This window comes from Solanum pennellii, chromosome 2 (genome assembly GCF_001406875.1).
Source record: "Solanum pennellii chromosome 2, SPENNV200".
Classification (NCBI taxonomy): domain Eukaryota; kingdom Viridiplantae; phylum Streptophyta; class Magnoliopsida; order Solanales; family Solanaceae; genus Solanum; species Solanum pennellii.
Genome location: NC_028638.1, coordinates 50,003,375 through 50,023,163, shown reverse-complemented (window position 1 = coordinate 50,023,163; position 19,789 = coordinate 50,003,375). Strand labels below are relative to the sequence as shown.

Here is a 19,789-nt window from a genome sequence, read left to right as displayed (position 1 = left end):
GGAGGGGGGGGGGGTAGAAGGGAACGGTGGAAGAAGATGGGCAATTTTAATTTTAAAATATATTTTTAATTAATTATATAGTGTAATGAATTTTAAGAAAATATATAAGAAAAAGGCGAATAAGAAAAAAGAAAAAGAAAAATACGTAGTACTTACATGACTGTGATATTACATATGAGAGTGAAATTTTCGTAATTAATCCCAAAGAAAAGGACACCATCTTCTAATATGTTTTCAAATATTGTGTACAATAAAAATCTTATTTTAAAAAGTCTTACGATAACTAGCAAAATATTCAAGCCTTGCAATACAAGTTAATAATGCATAAGGTCACCTTCAACGGTATATCCAACCAAGCCCGCAACTCTTTAGAAAAAAATATGAAAAAATTATCAAATCAGTCACTATCCCTAGCTTATTTAGTAAAAGCATCTACACTTTAAAATAATTATTGAAAATGTCAAAATGTTAATATTTTAGAAAATAATTTGTATTCAAATTTTATTTCTCAAAACGGTCCAACCTTAAATCAAATTCTACCCCCATTACCCATTTACACTTCTTCCTATGTTTTAGTACCATTAAATTTATTTTTCATCTTTCAATTTTTAATTTTTTTCCCTTTCATCAACTTTTAAGTTTTCACCATCCCCATCAATCACTTTTCTTTTTTTTTCTTTCATAAAATTTCACCATTATTCTTTTCATTGTTGAAGAAGAACTATTTATTCAAGTTCGTAACATTTTATTCAGATCTATCAATTAATCAAGTATTTTTTGAATTGATCATTTAAGGAACTTTTTAAAGTTGATCCAGCAGGCCCATTTAGGTGTCGCATCCCTTCCCCTTTAGTGGTCCTGGGCCGAGACGATAAAGATGGCCCAATCTGATTTGAAGACATTTTAGAAGATGGTGCCCTTTTCTTTGGGACCAATTACGGAAATCTCACCTTTTAATTTACTTATTACCATTATTCCCATTAAATTTTACAAATCTCCAAAAATGCCTCATTTTTCACGTATCACATTAATGTATCTCACACATCAAGTTAATATATCTCGCTCATCACATTAGTGTATCTCCCGCATCACATTAGTATATAATGTATAAAATGTATCTCCCGTATCACATTAGTATATAATGTATAAAATGTATCTCACGTATCAAATTAGTGTATCATGTATAAAATGTAATGTATCTTACTTAACGATTTAATGTATCTGGCGCATATATTCGAAGTCATGTTATATAAAATGTACGTCAGATTAGTGTATCGTGTATAAAAACATACTAACTAGCTAATTTTACACGTAATGGCTATCAATTATTACAAATGCAACGTAATTAAGTATACGAACCTTTTAAGATTATATAATCCTCCTTCCATCAAGCAACAACTTAATCGATTGAAGCATGTTCGACTCACCTAAAAATGAGCAACATACTTAAATTTTGTTTCATTTTGAAACTAGTGAAGACAGGAGTAGCATACTAATTAGAAAAACAGCAGAGAACTCGAAGTTCAAGTTCCCTAAACTTGGGGTAGCTCCTTCAACCAAATACATGAAGAAAAACAGTCATTCTATGGTTCAAATGATCATTACAAACAACTAAACTTTCAACACGAAAATCACAAGAATGTAAAGAAACGAGATCAATGATCACATAGCCATTCACATAATGTTTTTGCTTGGCCAACACATCTCGATCACTCTATAGTTTTGAACAAATTGAAACAAAATTCAAGGCATTATGCATGCAATGTAGTGCCAAAAGGACCAAAGTCCTAAAAGCAACAAGAAAAACAGAGTTACTGATGATGACTCCAAACATTCATCAGCAAGAGAAGTACCTGGAATGGCACACAATAAGACAGCAGCATTCTGTCAATGTGACAAAATGTGTAGAAAGATTAATCTGATTTCATTCATCAACCAATATCATATGAGGAGTAAAGTTGGTTTCCATGGTTAAAACAACGCATGGTCATTTCACACATGACTTGAGTAAACAGGAAGCTCCTCTGAAAATTGTGAATTGTCTCTCCATCTTATTTCTGTGCTGCCACTTGCTAGACAAAAGTATAGTTGGACATCTTTCATGTGCAATACAGAATAGGTAAGCAATTAAATATAAAAAATATACACGATTGTATGTTCAAAACATTACAATGCCCATAACAAGGAAAAATGGAACTGGACGGAGAAGGCCTTAACTCGAAAAAGAAGGAAAGAAAAACATACATGACACTACCTCAGACTACAAGTCTCATTACGGTAGCCGCACTTCTTGAAACGAAAATACCAATACTATGACTGCATCACCTTATTTTGTTCAACACATGTAGGTGCCTTGAATGTTTGACACTTCCACATTGGCCTCTCAAGCGGAAAAATGGGATTATTACTTGTAGTACCTTTGTTGATGTTCTCATCGAATGATGATGAACTCTTGGATTTCAAATCCTCTTTAGGGCTTGCTTGATCCCTGAAGCTGCAAATGCTGAGTGGTAACTTTTTCTGCTTAAGCCTTCCTTTCTTTTTCTCAATGCTGCAACTATCATTTACAGAATCCCCAACTTTCTCCTTTGAGATAATTGACTCTCTTTCCTTGTTTTCCATATTTACATTGTCAGCTTTACTAGAGTGTGATGCTTCCCCATTTTCCATCTTTGTGAGGTCAGATTTATTGAATTTTGTGTTTAAATCTACTCTAACAAGGTCTTTATCCGAGATATGCCTATCTGACTCTCTTTCTCTAGTAAAACCATTCCCATTGCTCGTGGAAGGACGGTTTCCTTCCACGGATGTACTTCCATTCTGAAGCTTAGATTTTTCAGAAGGAGAAGACCTCTTCAGCCTCTTATGTTTTTGATTTCTCGAGTCAGATGTTGAGTTCTTCAAAATTCTTGGAGAGCTATTAATGGCCCTATGCAACGTCCGAGCTAACTCTTCATCTGTTCTACAATCATCAGTCCCCTTATTCTTATTATACAGCATCTGAACAGGAACATGTTTTTTCATCTTATTCCTCTTCAAATGTTTGTCCCTACTGGTTCCCTCATCAGAGAGAGTGGCAACCAATTCTAGAGCACTCTTAGCAGCAGCCACAGCCTTTGCTGCTTTCGCAGCCTTCTCTTCTGCAATGGCTCTTGCAGCTTTTGCAGCCTTCACAGCTTCTAGAGCTGCCAATCTTGAGGCCTCAGCAATCTCCTCATAAGATCGATTAGAGTCTCCAAAATGAGACTTCAATAGATTATTAAGACGGATATCAAAATCACACGGGGGACTATTAACAGTTGGCGGGGATGGGGTAGATGAGTAAACATCAGAATTCTGCTTCTTCAATCCAGCAAGAAGCCGCTTACGCGGAGGCAAAAGCACATCGGCATCCAAGTGATTAATATCACATACATTAGCTTCCATCTTTTTCCTACATCTACACACTTTCAAACTACAAAAACAACATTAAAAATCACACCTTTATTAGCACAAAGTTTTATAAAAACAAAACTACCAGCTGGCAGCTTGTTATTTCCAAACCCTACATTAGATTCACATACTATTAACCCTAAACTACCAGAAACTCAATCGCTCCATTTAATTCAATCCAAATCAATCAAAAAATCCCAAATTCAATCCAAACCCACAAGCAGAAAGCAGAAAAATAAACCAACAGACTAAAAAATGAATCAAATTCAGGTCAGTTCAAGATTTTCCAACCTTCCAATATCAAAAACAGATGATTTGTACATAATTTACCATAATCCAGGATAATTAGCAGCTGATTCAAGAGAATTATGCAAATCTAAATGAACTTAGCTCCTTAGATAAAAATTTAAAATTAAAAAAAGCCCCAATTTGATGTGCAATTAAGATGAAACGCCGAGAATTGAACACAATGAGAATCAATGAAGGCTAAATACCTGATCTTGTCATTTTACAGAAGAAGTTGAAATTAGGGTTTTTAGAGAGAGAGAAAAAGAGAGAGATGTGAAGAAAGAAAGATGGTGTGTTGAAAAACCAGTTGAAATGAAATGACACAAAATTTTGAAGATCAAATTATTAATTAATTTAATTTTCAGGAAAACAAATTTATTGGCTCTGATTATACAGAGCTAAAAATTTCTAATATATGTTAACTATACATTAAACAATTGCTTATCAATCTCTCATTCCGTCCAATTAAATTTAAATACATTATTAATTTTTCATTTCATCCGGCTAAATTTAATTTCGTGTATTATAATACTTTTAATTATTTTTAGAATTTTTAAAACTCGAATCGAAAATCTGTTACAGAAAATTACTATACAAAAAATGAATTATATTTTGATAAATAATAAATGGGATAAGTAAATTAGGCAAGTAATATACTGGTCCTACGTATATTCCTTTGTTACATTGAACATTGAAGAATTGTTGTTGAAAAAGGTTATATGTTTTCCATTTAATAGCATGAAATTCTTTACTTTGAAGTGATGAGGTTATAATAAAATATTATAAGTATCGTTTTACGACGTAAATTTCATATAATTTTCTCAGCACATATTTTGGGATTGTGAATGGTAATGTATGAAAAGTTTTAATGAAATTAAGTTAATAATAATAATAATAATAAAGAATGATGAAATCTATCTTGAAATATTGTAATTAAAATTCACATGTTTTCTCCCTATATATTTTAGGGATGTTTGCGGTAGTTTACCAAAAAATTACATAAAATTAAGTTCATCATAATAATAATAATAATAAACAATTAAAAAATAAAATAAAGAGTGATGAGGCCTAATTTGAAATATTGTAATAAATAAAATTTATATGCTTTTCTGTGTATATGTTTTGAGGTTGTTTGTGGTAGTGTACGAAATTTTCTCATGAAATTACGTCCATAATAATAATAGTAATAGATAATAGATAATAATAATAATAATAATCATATATTTATATAAAGGAGAATCTTAGACCCGCCTAGGTGGCGTCATCACAAGAAATAATTTCTTTTTAAATTTATTTATTTTTAAAACTAGCCTTACTCTTTCATGAAAAGATGTGACTTTTATGAAAAGTTGTGATTTTTTATCAGATGTTATGACTTTTATGAAAAGTTGTGACATTATGAAGAGTTGTGATTTTTATCAAAAGCTGTAACAAAACTAACACTCCTCTTTCATGAAAAAATGTGAGTTTTATGAAAAGTTTTAACCTTAATGAAGAGTTGAGACTTTTATAAATTATTGAAATTACTATATAGCTCCTACCCTTTATGCAAGCGTTCAGTTAGAGATGCGTATCGGTCGGTTCGGTTCGGTTTTGAAGTTTATCGGGTTGTCTTATTGGTTATCGGTTTGTAGAGATGCTAAACCGTTATAGAACCATTAAGATACTGACTTATCGGTTATTTGTTTATCGGTTTTTCATTGTTATCGGTTCGGTTATCGGTTTAACCGTTAAGATTTGACACAAGAAAAAACATTGAAAATCACTTAGAAACAAGGTGACAAACCAAATAAACCATGCACTTGAGTTCACATGTTACATCTTGGTCAAAAACAAACAGTTTTACATTGTTGAATAACCAAGTGTTTGAGACAACCAAAAATAAAAGTAGAAAATCAAACTCTAAGTCGAGGACTTTCTATACAAAATGGTATAAATATAATTATTTAATTTAGTATCAGGTTATCGGTTAACCCGTTAAGAAAAAATTTCAAACCGTTAAGACCCGATAACCCGATAACAAAAAAAATCAAAACCGTTATCAAAACCACTAAACCAATAACCCAATACTATAAACCAATAACTTTTTTATCGGTTCGGCTTATCGGTTTCGGTTCGGTTTTGAACAGCCCTACGTTCAGTAACATCTTTTTATGAGTAAAATTATGTTTCTTCTTATAAATTGTTGAAATTACTATGTTGTCCCTACTCTTTATGCATAAAACACGTTTACTGATATCATTTTATAAGTAAAATTATATTTATTCTTATAAATTATTGAAATTACTATATTATCCCTATTTTTCATACATAAAATGCTTTCGGTGATAGCATTTTATGAGTAAAATTATTTTTTTTCTTATATATTATTAAATATATTATTCTTATTCTTTATGCATAAAAGGTGCTAAAACGAGTTAAATGAGTTGAAACGTTAAAATAACAGCACTCTACTTGTTAGTAAAATAGAAATTTCCAAAAATATTTTTTCTTGCGCGTGCAACTTTTTTTTATTCCGCGTAAAAAAAAACCTATAAAAGTAGGCTACCTTCACTTATTTTAGAAAAAAAAAAACACTCACCCTCATACCACTGCATTGCCGCCACTCTCCGGTGACGATAGCCGATCAAAACCTAAACCCCAAATTAATTTCCCGCCGATCATGCACTGCTCTTCCCATTACCGAATTCTTGTAAATTCTTATTTAAGGAAAAAAAAAGAGGAAGAGATTGTTGTCTTTTTGAATATTCAAGAATGTTTTCTTTTTCAAAAGAAAATTATGTTCTTATTTTCGTGGTGTGTGTTAAGGATGTTGAAGAAATTAGTTTTAACTTTTCAAGTCAGTAATGCAGTTCGCACAGGGGATTTGAGTTTCGTTTCAGAAATACCGTATCTGCAGACAAGATGATGAAGAGAAACTGAAATTTACAGTTTGATTCCAGGAAACCCTAAATTGATCAATTTTCTCGTTGATGTCAAATTGGTATTCTTCCATGCATTGGTTTTAAAGAAAATATCAAGAAACTGTTGTCTAAGTTACATTGGTATTCATAGGAAATTGTTGTTTTCAAGAATATATTGGTATAGAACTTCAAGAAATCTTTTCTTTTTTAAGAAAATCAAAGAATTATGTTGTCAAAAAAGCATGTTTACGGAACGGCAAGTGTTTGTACCTTGGAATTTATGACCTGTAGACAAGATGACTGCTGTTTGCTAATAAGGATTTGTTGGGATTTTTCTTTTTGAAGTCATTGTATTTTACAACCAACCAGTCCGAAGGAAGCAAATGCACTCCAAGTACTTATAGTTTTCTCAGAATCAATCAAGTAAAACATATTGATTTACATACTTTACTTCTAAAGCTATACTCTGATCTGATTGTTCTTTTGGTTTTCATAAATAATCTTGAAGTTCAAAGAGGGTTTTGCATTCACCGAAAGAGTCTCTGCTAAGAATCACCCTTTCACATCCCAGTGTCTTCTTCAAATTGTTTATATTGAAAGGTCCGTCTTTGATAAACTAGCTAATAGAAGGATATGTCCTGTCTGTTTTCTTAGATTTGTAATTAGCATGCAGTGAGGACCTGCTTTGCGCACGTGCTTCTGCTTCTTCTTGGGCTGTTGTCAAGCGGGTTTGGGGTCCATCTGAGTTCCCTTAACAAATTGAATGCAAGAGTTGGTCCATTTAAGCTGTAAGGATACATCTCAGGTCTTGATGTTTATACAATAAAGGTATAAGGGTAAACTACTTGCTGGCTGTTGCCAAATATGCCCGTGAAAACAGGATACCTTACCTGGGCATATGTCTAGGAATGCAAATTGCTGCTATGGAGTAAGCTAGATCGTTTCTTGGGTTGCTAGGTGCGAACAGTTCAGAGTTTGATCCCAACACTCATGTGTAATTTTCATGCCAGAACTTAAGTATCCCCTTCATCATGAATTTCCCTCATGATCTTCATGTGTTTTAGGTCTTATTTCAGAAGCATATATTTATCTGTAGATCATGTTCACTGGGTTCAGAAACACATATGGGTGGTACCATACGTCTTGGATCAAGAAGAATGTACTTTCAAGTTAAAGATTCTAAATCTGCAAAACTGTAGTACTTCCTTTCCTCCAACCTCATTGCATTGGCTGTATCACTGTGTGTGAAGGTAATGATTGTCTAAAAGCCATTGACTTGTTATTTTAACTTGGAGTCAGTAACAATGAAATCCCACAAGTACTTGGAGTCTCTAACTTATTTAATTATCAGGTCTTATCTGGACTAATGAGGACAACTAGCTATCTTGATTCGAGCAAGAATTGGTATGTTGAGTTTGATGATAGGTAACATTGAATTTGAATCTTTTGGGGCTCTTATATTAAGTAACATTGATTTTGAGTCTTTGACTATGCTTTTGCAGGTCATGCCTGAAATTGGCTACCAATTACTACACAACTGTGCTGACCAAATTCAGAACTGGGTTTGGATCTGCAACATTCATTCACAGGCTTCAAGATCATTTACCAGGTAAGTTGCTATCTTTGTCTGGATTTTTTATTACACAACCAGTTTGTGGAACTTAGTGAAACTGCCATTCACCAGAATCCATTGCACTAAATTTTGCAAAATTCATTAAAGTTGTACCTAACCTAACTCTGAGCATGAAGTAATATGTTTTGGTTAAAGCAGGAACTTAAATCTGATTCACAAGCAACCTACATTTGTCACACTTCTTGAGGTAATATTCTCTACTTGTCTGTGTCATATTATTTATTCAAATGGAGGTACATGCAAACCATTTGCAAATCAGTCATAAAAGGTAAAAGATATTATAGTACTCCCTCCGTTTCAAAAAGGATGGCCTAGTTTGACTTGGAACGGAGTTTAAGAAAAGAAAGAAACTTTTTAATCTTGTGGTCTTAAACATTGCCATGTGAAAAGTTAAAGTGTTTCCAAAAAAGGAAAGGGGTCATTCTTTTTTAAATAAACTAAAAAGGAAATAGGGTCATTCTTTTTTAAACGGAGGGAGTATTGATTGTAGTTGTTAATGAAGGATTTAGGAAATCATGTTCACTATTAGGAAATAAGAATTGGGATTATGAATTATTGGGGATAAAGCTACGCTGAGGTAGTATAAATACACAAGGGTTGGGATAGATTGCTCACCTACATTCTCAAACCTCTTACTACTCTTCTTAGGTTTATTCACTTCAAATGTTCCTCTCTCTTGTAAGATATATGCCTGTCTCTGGAAGACGAAGCATGACAAACACCCTCGCTCTTGTAGGATATATGCCTGTTTCTGGAAAACGAGGCATGACAAACACTTCTTCTCAGGCTAGTTATTACATCCTGAGGTATCAATAGCACAATTGTCAGTTCTGTGCTCCTTCCTGTTGAAAGCATGAAGGATTTTCGAGGGTTTAGGCCTTTCATGTGTCATTGTGCATGGTCTCTTTAGGTGCATTTTATGTTTTAATTGAGATAATTATAGAAAATGAATTACAAATAGTAACTTCTAAGGGAAGATCTTTTCTTTTTCTAGTGCCATCAGTTACAAGATTCTCTTGCAGGTGTTCCATAAGAAAATAGTTGGTGCTTAGGTACTTTTAGACCAGCTTTCGGGAACAGTATATGTGCCTGTTTCTTTCATTTTTCGTTATATTTCCTTTTGTCTGGACATTCGAACTATGGTGTTCCCTTCTTCGGTTGAATATACAGAAGCACCCCCCCCCCCCTTTTTCTCCTTTTCGTATGGCTCCTCGAAAACTTCTCCAAGTGACTTAAAAAGCAAACTTTCTCAGGCAGCTAAAGTCTCTTTGCCTTGGTGGATAATGCTGAGTTCAAATGATGCCATACAGCAGTCATTATGGAGCTTGCTTTGTTTCCTCAGGGCCCTCAAAAAAAGCAACTACTTTATCATGGGAAAGAAGGAATCATTCCTTCAATGACAGTCAACTTCACTAGAACCATGGACTGGGAGTGAGGTCACTTCTGCTATTGTAAGTATTAATCTCTTTGATATTGTCCTAATGCATTTTGATGTGCGGAAAGTTCTGCTCAATTTATTATTTTACTTCATCATGTGAAGTTGTACTTTCTTTTGAAGGATCTGGTGTCTCACGAGATGGACTGGTGCTGATGGGAGAAAGATATGGTAATCTTTTTGCAAAATGCTGTCTGTTGTATTGATGCTGCTGTACATAAGATCTTTTCCTGATAGCTAGGATTTTCATAACTTGGAATTGTTGTTGTAGTCTATAGGATTGCAAGCATTACTCAACTGATAGGCTGTTTGATGATTCGTGAATTGCATCACTCAACTGATAGGCCTCCTCTTTGTCTGGCCATTTTAACTATGGTTTCGTATGATTGCTTTACACTAGCTACACACGACTATTAAAATGAATGGCATGCTTTCCCAGCAAGTTTGGATTTAAAGGAGAGGCTCTGAGCTCTATTTCTTTTCTGATGTTTGTTTGTTGGAAATTGTTACTAAAACTTATGGGAAGCCAAATGGATATTGTAAGTTTCGAAGGTAAATCTCTGTAGAGTTTTAGTTGGTAGCATCCATTAGGATAGGTATAAAACTACTAACTTGGTCTTTCTTCTAGGCATTGTTTACAGGACGGCAAGTGCTTGTACCTTGGAATTGATAATTGTAGGCAAAATGTTTGAACAACAGATAATTCTACATAAGCTTACCTGATATAAGAGTTGACCGTTGTTTGCTAATAAGGGAATTTCTTGGGATTTTCTCTTTGCAGTCATTGTTCGTGATGTATTTTAAACCAATCAGTTCGAATGAAGAAAATGCACTCCAAGTACTTCTAGTTTTCTCACAATTGAAACAAATAAAAAATAGTGGTTTACATACGTAACTTTCTGATTGATCTTTTGGTTTGCATATATAATCTGGAAACCCAAGGAGTGTCTTGCATTATCGGTAAGTGTCTTGTCTGAGAACCGCCTTTGTTTATCTCAGTGTCTCCTTCTAAAATCTTTGATATTGAAAGGTCCGTCTTTATTAATACCGGCTAATTTTTGTAAGGATATGTCTTGTCTGGTTTCTTAGATTTTGTTCGTTTGTGTGCAGTGATGATGACCTGCTTTGCGCACATGCTTCTCCTTCTCCGTTGCCGCTATTGCCCAGTGGTTTTCGGATTCATTTGAGTAACCTCAACAAATTGAATGCAAGTGATGGTTCATTCAAACTCTCAGGATACATCTCACTTCAGATTTGGTGGTTGGAAGCACAACTTTGACCTATTAAATATGCCAACACTGTTGATCTTTGACATTATTCTAGAGACTCAAGGTTTAAAGGATAGTTTTTCATGTATCCTTTGTTTCAAAAGGTATCACCTCCTTTAGGTTAGAGTTTACTGAGTTAGTATATTTTTTCTTCTTTGAAAAATAAAAGAGGGAACTATATTAATGACTTTGATCTTAGAGGAAGTAACTTAGTTTGAACATTTAACACTACTCTAATGTTCTAACAGGGTTAACAAATACTGGATATCATTAAGTAGGATGAGAGGATTAGGGAAAAGCTAGAATAGGTTCTGAAGAAGTGACAAATTATTTTATCTTTGATGAGTGGAGGAAGTTTCCCTTCATCTATTGCTATCCCATTCCCTGCTCCTCTTTACCGGTATACCTGTGAACTATGAGATCAAGAAAAAGAGGTGCAGGGCCCAGAGTTTCGAAGCTACTCTTGAGCTTCCTTCTCCTGCAGCCAAAGAAACTGACTGGAGAGTGCTTGTCAGGAGGGAGATTCGATATTTGCAGTCTTAATATTCATCAAGGCATTAGAGATTACAATGTCATTTTTCTAAGTGTCATAGTCTCACTCGAATTCCATCTTGCTTATGTTCTCATCTTGTGATAGAACCGTCATGCCTTCTATTTTCATTCAAATTTTCAGAATTTGCACCAACAAAAACTCAAAAGTATCTTAAATTCTGATCTTGACGTCTTGCATTTTGGTTGGTGATTCTTCGGTTCCTGATACCATTGATAAAAAACTGCTTGGAGGGTGCCAAAGTTCTCCAGCAGGTTGATAAGAATTATATTCCGATTGTGGCAGGCATGCCACTTGCTATAATTGATCAGGTCTATTCTGGCCTTCGCATAGTCCATTATGCCTGTTCTTGGTTTCTCGTAAATTTCCTTATAATGTGTTTACTTTAAATAATTGTTTATCTTGGGGATTGTTTTGTTGGACTCAGTAGCAAACATAAAACTCAGCATAAACTTCCGCATAAATAGTATAATATTTGTTGGCTGCGTAAGTCATAGTAATAACTGCATAACTATGTATAACTCAGTTATACGCATAAGAAAAATTAGCTCGACAGGACATATGCAGCGTCTGGTAGGTGGTATTTAACTTTCATTATTAATATCCTTGTGACTTATGTGAGAATCTATACGTTATTTATGTGGGATGGAATATGGAATAAGAAAACACATGCCAACAATGCACAGATGAGTATTTACAGGCAAAAATTCCCTTTATAGTAGATAGTCCCCGCATAGAATATCTTATTTACTACTCACTGCGCTAAAATCCCTTCATTATTAGTTACTGCATAACAATTTTTACATTATTATCACTGCATAAACATTCCCTCTATGATTCTTACTTAACCAAATAATGTCTTAACTCTTTTATATTGCTGTTTAGTGGTATTACTGAAGAAAAGGATTATGATCTTTTGTTTGATTCTACCATTTATCTTCGCTGAGCATTACACTCATTATCATGTTTTACAACATGATGCAGATGAGCGAATTCGAACTGTGTGAAAAGGTAATGATTGTCTAAAAACTCATTGATGTGTCATATCAATGTGGAATCTGGAAAGTGAATTATCAGGTCCTATCTAGACAAAAGAGGACAACAACCTATCTTGATTCCTAGCAAGAAATGGTACGTTTATGGTCATCTAATGTGAAATAGATTTGCCCTGTGCTGCTGTGGCTTATAGGGGAAGACTTGAAACTCTTTCTCATCGGTCTTTGACCATGCCTTTGCAGGTCATACCTGAAACTAATTACCAATTACTACACAACTATGCTGACCAAATTTCAAAACTGGGGTTGGATCTGCAACATTCATTCTCAAGCCTCAAGATCATTTACTAGGTAAGTTACGGATCTTTGTTTAAATTTTCATCAGAACCAATCTATGGAACTTTTGATAAAATTGCCATTTACCTGAAATCCTATTCCACTAAATTTTGCAGCATTCATTGAAGTGGAACCTAACTCTAGCATGAACTGAAAAGTAACGGTGACAGCCAATTCAAAAGTAAACACACTACTAGCTAAACAAATTGAAGCTGTGACACTGAGGTCAGTTGAAGTTAATTATTCTTAATATATAGTAAGTGTTAAATGCTTAAACTGCCTATTACTGTTGTCCTTTCATTAACTACACACACTATTATCCTGTATTATGTGTAGATTATGTATAAGTCCTTTGTTTTTGATAAGATTGGAAAATCTTGAACTGACCTGAATTTGATTGATTTTTTTTCGTCTGTTGGGTAATTTTTTTGCTTTCTGCTTGTGGGTTTAAACCTTGATGCTCTCTCGCCTCCACCAACCCCCACATAAGCAAAAGAGAAGGAACAAGGTACTTTTCTTTACTCCTGGTGTCTTTGTTTTCATTTGTATTGGAACGTTAAATCTGATATGGATAGAGTAAGAACAAATACAGAGGAATGAGGATCAGTATAGCAGGCCAACTAATTTTTGTGTGAAGCATAATTGATGGATTGATTGATTTATCTTCGTAGGTGCAATTATGTTTGGAGATGCATTGTCGCCTTCAGAGTGTAGCAATAATTCATCACATTGAAATATAATTTGGATCTAGAGCACAATACATCTATACAGATTCAACAAATAAATGTATTTTACCCGATTACAGATCCAACCGTACCATTTCTGTAAGTTTATTTATTTATACCCTACTTAGAGATACGATTAATGTTGTCAAACTCAAAATATACACTCCATGGGAAGCACTAATCACTATAGGTAAATAGATGTTGCTTTACATTTATTGAGGAAAAGTTGTATTTTTTTCTTAAATCATTTATTTTCTTCTACTTTTTCCGACTCTGGACCTTCACACTCCCTAAGGTTTGGGTGGAGAGGCACATAGTGGTTGGTCATAATGGGATTCTTCTTCTTCTGTAACATTGTTTTTCATGGTAAATGACAACATTATAACTACTACTACATATCCTTCTAAGAACCGTATGAGCAAAACTAATTGTTTCATATCATTCTCTTTTGGTCAAAATTCGTTTCCACATTTGTCAAAGATACAAGATATGCTGAATACACATATGACAAAGTTAGATTGGTAGCTAAAAGAAATGAATACAAGTTACAAAATTTCGGAATCCTGTATACAAAAATTTTATGTCATGTCATGGGGGACTTCATCATGAGTTAGCAATCCTTTTCCAGGTTTTTGCATCACTAGTGTCGAAGCCGAGGCTGTTCCCTTCTAATGTTGAATATACAAAAAGCAACCCCCCTTTTTTCTCCTTTTCGTATGGCTCCTCAATACTTCTCCAGAGCCGACTTAAAAAAGCAAACTTTCTCAGGTAGCTAAAGCCTCTTGCCTTGGTGGATAATGCTGAGTTCAAGTGATACCATAGAGCTTGCTTTGTTTCCTCAGGGCCCTCAAAAGAAGGAATCATTCCTTCAATGACAGTCAACTTCACTAGAACCATGAATCAGGAGTGAGGCCAATTTCTCTTTCGGAAGTCATTTCCCCATCATGATCATCCAAAACTACTAATGAATGAATCAAATCTTACTAAGAAGCTAATACAATCCAAAAAATTAAATCACAAGTGGCACTGATACAGGTGGAGAGTGGGACGTAAGAAGTGAGAAGACTATTCATCCCAACATCACTTACCCACCTTAATTTGTAGCTTGCTCATATCGACATAAACCTTTCAACACCTGATTCGTTCTTCACCTCTGTTTGTTTAAGATTTTTAAAGTTCAGCCATGGGTGTTGCAAGCACTGCTCAGCAGTTGGTCGTTTCTCTGGCTCAAAATCAAGAAGAGGACTGAGAAATTCCGTGAACTCATGAGCATCACTTTCAGAAAATCTATATTTGTTAACTAGTAATTTATTAAGACAACCATATTTCAGTCTACGGATCCTCTTCAAATCTCCGTGCCTGTCAAAGTAATCTTTGGATCTAGCCCCACCTACGGCTATCTGCTCCAACATAAGTTTTTTTTAAAAATAAATCAGTAGCTATTTTCAGAAATAATTCTTCAAGGCTACAAAAACATCATAATGTGCTAACCTTCCGGGGGATCTTTCCTAGAAGCTCCATCATCATAGCTAGATGATCCTGCAACCCACCAAATAATAACAAAATATAGTCAAGCGAAGTTATAAAATAATCCCTCTTCAGGAAGTAAAATCTAAGCGAAGTTATAAAATGATTCCTCTTCAGGAAGTAAAATCTATAGGACTAGGTTGATTCCTCCTTACACCCAAAAGACCAGACCTCAAATCATACTCCGTATCAATAATTCTTCAGATAATTTTTAACTGAGAAACAGTTGCATTATGCAATGAAAGGACAGCTACACAAAGAAACATAGATCAGGTTACCTCATCTTCGCTGAAACCTTCTCCACCTTTGGGAGTGAACATCATCTCACCAGTAGCAAGCTCAAATGCTATACAAGCCAAAGACCACATGTCAGCAGAGAATGAATATCCAGATTGAAGTATAACTTCAGGGGATCTGTACTGTCTTGTTTGAATTTCTTGTGCAAATTGCTTATCATCCCAGCATGCATTTCCAAAATCCACAATCTTGCACCTTAAGTCTATCCCATCAAGAGATCTATTTGATTTTGGAGTACCTCCTACCACACCCATTGAAGAACGTCTTCCTGATATCCTAGCTGCTGCTCTTCTTGCCCTTTGCTTTAGCTTTTTCTCAATGATATTCATTGTTATTCCTCCATTAGGGTTCCCCTCAGGCCTTTCAAGTATGGGAGTCATTCCAGATCTAATGGGATCTTTTGTGGCATTAATCGTGGAAAGTAAAAGAATATTTTCAGGTTTCAAATCTGTATGAACAATTCCAAGCCCCCCATGCAAATAATCTAAACCAGTCAAGACACATTTGCATATTTCCCTAACTTTGTTCAGTTCAAGGCCCTTATATCGATTATGCTTGATAAGCCGCAATAAGCTATCACCAAGAAATTCAAAAACCATGCATATGTGCTGTCCATTAGGACCTGTGTGCTTAAAATGGTCAATAAGTCGTACAACATATTTACTGTTAGATTGATCACCATTGGCAATCGCAGAAAGGACTTCAATTTCATGAAGAGCTGCTTGAGCAAATTGTGGTGCACTTTTCTGGATCTTCAAGGCAACAAAACCCTAGGAGAAAACAAACATAGTAATGACATAAGCTCCAAATTTTGAAGTTCTTAAAGATCCTTATGAACTTCCAAACTCATGCCCTTATTGTGAGGAAAAGATTACAAGCAATGCACCAATATAAGGGACAATATAATTCTCATACCCTTATAGTTAGGAAAACATTACAAGCAATGCACCATTATAAAAGACCATGATTCATTAATGGAGAATGGATGTCATCTCATACAATTGACAGGTACCTAAAACATTAGTTTTTAAACTGTACACGGTATCATGCTTATTATCATCAAGGACCTAACACTTGTTGATGTGTAACGGCTCTCACATACTTGGAAAGAGGCTATGCATATTCATTGTCATGTCTGCCAAGAACATAAAATATGATTTTTCAATGAAGATTAAATTGGAAATATGTCTTTAACATGACCAGAATGACACAGATGCAACAAGCACTTGTGTTGAAAGCAGTAAAATATCATTTGCTGCTGGCTTATTTAAACTAAGATAATGCATTGCTGGAACAGTGACAAACATCTATTTTTTTTGTAATAATACAAATAATACACCTCGATACTAAGTTCTTCGCAATAATTATTTATGATAAAATAGCACTTCGGTAGACGAAAATCGATCGTAAGTTCTTCGTAATAATTATTTATCAAAAAAAAAAGTGTAATAATGATAAAATAACACTTCGGTAGACGAAAAATCGAAGAGAAATAGTAATGAAAACAAAACTCACGGATAATTGAGTATCATAAGCGAGCCAAACGGTGGAAAACTCTCCCCAGCCGAGTTTTCGTTGAGCCATATATCGGCCACCGGAAAATGAATCGCCGACTCTCACGGCATGGTAGCCTCCCTTCCGGTAAGAATCGAATCCTTCATCTTCATCCTCAGACGCCGACGACGACGAACAAGACATTGTTTATCACTGAACCAAACAATCGTGATCTGAAAATTCCAAAACTACGTTTTACGAATTTGATTAATAGTTTCGAATTTTGTGAGAAATTATCAAAACAAAAATTACAGAGCTCTATAAATTTTTGGGGAAAAGAAAAGTTTGATAGAGAAGGAGACGGTGCGTTTAATGAGGGAACATATGTGGCCTTCAATACAATACTCGCTCCACTTTTTGCTCCCTCTCTCCTTTAATTTTTGTTAATCATTAATGGAGAGAAATGTGATTTTTAATATAAAAATTTGTTAGGGGGTAAAAAATAAAAAAGTACTATTAAATAAATTATTTTCTTTTATTCAGAGATATTTTCATCAATGTCATCGGAGAAATGAATTTCTTTTACGGTAAATTACTGGAAGTTTCCATTTGGTACATTGTGGACTACTTTGACTATTTTTATGTGGTACAATGTGGACTATTTTGACTTTTTTTTTTTTTACAGATATGTATCTTAAAAGATTTTGATTTGATTTTTGAAAATAAAATTTACATATTTTAAAGTCTACGGTAGAAACGCTCTAAAATAAGTAAGTAACAATAAATATTAAAAAGGACTATTTTGAAATTTGCTATATTGGAAATAGTTTAATAATTGGTGTTGAGGGAGATCGATATGGTGGGGATGGAAAAGGAAGTGGAGCGTCCTGGTTGGTCCTTTGGTTGGGGTTAGGAAATAATCAATGTGGAGGGTGCGTGCGTTAGAGGGGTAGATCCACATGTCAATGCTTGGTAGGGTACTTCCTTCGAAAGGGATTTGGCGTGAATTAAAAATAGTCAAATTTTAATATAAATATTAAGTATTGAGTAAAAAACAATATAACACGTGTATTTATGACATGAGAAAAAATATACTTTTACTTGGTTATTCTTGGATTCTCCTTTACAGCTCATTTGACGAATATCTGGATATGATCTAAATTTAAAATAATTGTTTGTGTATAATATTAATAAATTAGCCTTATTAGAAAAGTTGGTGTAACACATCGAATGCAAGACGCATGAGAAAGTATATTTTGCAGTGAGACGTAAGGCAGCGTTAACGAGAGAATGGAGACAAAATCTAAAGATTTGAAGTTAGTCAAGACCAATAATGAATCTTGGAGTATGAGTTTAATCACATGAACAATGAAGCTAGCATGAACATGGTGTACTTGACACATAAGTTACCTGTCTCTAATAGGAAATTTCAAGTATTCCTGAGACGTAGTGGAGATATTGATGAAGATGTGATTAATTATATTATGACAGAGTGCATAAAATAGAGGTTCAAATATGTGAACATACGATGTTTGGAATCTCAAAAAAAAAAGTGCGAGGATTAAGATGGATAAGAATAGCCTGAAAGTATTAGGATGAAAACTGAAATGATTAGGCAAGATATAATATAAGTTCAATTCAACAAAACACATGATCCTTAATAAGCGAGTTTGAAAATCAAGAGTTAAAATAGAATATTTATAGATAGTCGGACACATTGCTTTTCTACTGTGGAGTATTATTAATAGATATTTTACCTTAAGAATATAGTTTAATATTACAAAATAAAACTCAGATAAATAAATTAAAGGAAAAATGTCAAAAATACTCCTCAACTTTAGTTTATTAGTTGAATATATTCCTGTCATCAAAACGAAGTTATTGTTGCCCATGTCTTACTAATTTCATCATTCGACGAAAAACCCCAAATGAACTCAAATCGATTCAATTTTTTTAAAACCCAATGACCAAAACCCCTCTATCTTTTAACTCGTATAACCCGTTCCATTTACCCATCAATTTCACAATCATCTCCATCAATTTCTTCTTCCCAAATCTCTTAAACCTTCTATACAATACTCATTTCTCTAAAAAAAAAGTCGTCATTTCATCACCAAAAATGAAAAATCCTCCAAATTCAGATCATCTTCATCATGATCTTATTCTACTACTAATGATTCCTTTCCTCTAGCTGCATTTCAACCCTAAGTCTTTCGCCCAATTTCGTAAATCTTGAAGTCATGTGAAGTTCTGATTTGGGATTTGAATTCTAGCGAACTTGTGGTACTTTTCTTTCAATTTCTTCAGTTTATACACGATCTGCGCATAGATGAAGTTTTCGGTATGGAGGTCGTTGTTGTTTGGGGCTGTGAAAGGGTTTTGAGGAGTGCAATTTTGTCAGTTTTAGTAAAAACTCCTGTGATTTTCTTGTAGTTTTTGTAATTGTTTTGGTGATCAATGGCTTTGGATTTTCTGGTGATTTGGGAGAGTTTGTACAGTGGTTCACCGCGGAGATAGAACCCATGCAACTAAGGAAAATGAATTATTAGTAGTAGAAGAAGAAGATCACAATGAAGATGAAGATAATGTGAATTTGAAGGATTTTTCCTTTTTGATAATGAAATGACGATGGTTTTTCAGGAAAATGAGTATTGCATAACAGGTTAAGGAGATTGGGGAAGAAGAAATTGATGGAAATGAATGAGCAATAATTGGGTAAATGGGAACGGGTTATATATAAGGGTTAGAAGATAGAGGGGTCGAGACATTAGGTTTAAAATGGAAAATGGGTCTTTATTTAAAAATTTGGGTTCATTAAGTTAATCTGAGACTTTTCATCGTATGAGAAATATAAATGGTGAAAATAATCACGACAAAAATAAAAGGAAAAATTGTATATAATAGCA

At 34.1% G+C, this 19,789-nt stretch overlaps 2 protein-coding genes and 1 long non-coding RNA gene across 35 annotated transcripts; 1 reads left to right on the top strand and 2 right to left on the bottom strand.

Moving 5' to 3' along the window:
- Positions 1 to 2,027: 2,027 nt before the first annotated feature.
- LOC107011902 lies at positions 2,028 to 4,072 on the bottom strand. Its single transcript, XM_015211585.2, has 2 exons — positions 3,927 to 4,072; positions 2,028 to 3,454 (listed from the first exon to the last, which is right to left on the bottom strand). Exon 2 carries the CDS (start codon positions 3,424 to 3,426, stop codon positions 2,311 to 2,313), a length of 1,116 nt encoding a protein of 371 aa, XP_015067071.1. The 5' UTR covers positions 3,427 to 3,454; positions 3,927 to 4,072; the 3' UTR covers positions 2,028 to 2,310.
- A 2,217-nt stretch (positions 4,073 to 6,289) lies between these two features.
- Positions 6,290 to 13,833, top strand: LOC107010287. 33 transcript variants are annotated; one of them, XR_003576741.1, is made up of 14 exons: positions 6,290 to 6,703; positions 6,969 to 7,046; positions 7,132 to 7,873; positions 7,975 to 8,027; positions 8,126 to 8,232; positions 8,395 to 8,443; positions 9,510 to 9,707; positions 9,815 to 9,862; positions 9,963 to 10,366; positions 10,473 to 10,651; positions 10,802 to 12,640; positions 12,748 to 12,855; positions 12,957 to 13,348; positions 13,512 to 13,833. It is a non-coding gene; the product is annotated as an uncharacterized LOC107010287 (long non-coding RNA). The 33 variants fall into 33 exon arrangements; XR_003576758.1 differs by having other exon boundaries at positions 6,290 to 7,451; positions 7,530 to 7,580; positions 7,720 to 7,873; XR_003576757.1 differs by having other exon boundaries at positions 6,290 to 7,451; positions 7,530 to 7,580; positions 7,700 to 7,873.
- A 147-nt stretch (positions 13,834 to 13,980) lies between these two features.
- LOC107010279 (SRSF protein kinase 1-like) lies at positions 13,981 to 17,333 on the bottom strand. The gene is made up of 4 exons (XM_015209531.2): positions 16,905 to 17,333; positions 15,371 to 16,159; positions 15,057 to 15,104; positions 13,981 to 14,965 (listed from the first exon to the last, which is right to left on the bottom strand). Exons 1-4 carry the CDS (start codon positions 17,085 to 17,087, stop codon positions 14,675 to 14,677), a joined length of 1,311 nt encoding a protein of 436 aa, XP_015065017.1. The 5' UTR covers positions 17,088 to 17,333; the 3' UTR covers positions 13,981 to 14,674.
- Positions 17,334 to 19,789: the final 2,456 nt, after the last annotated feature.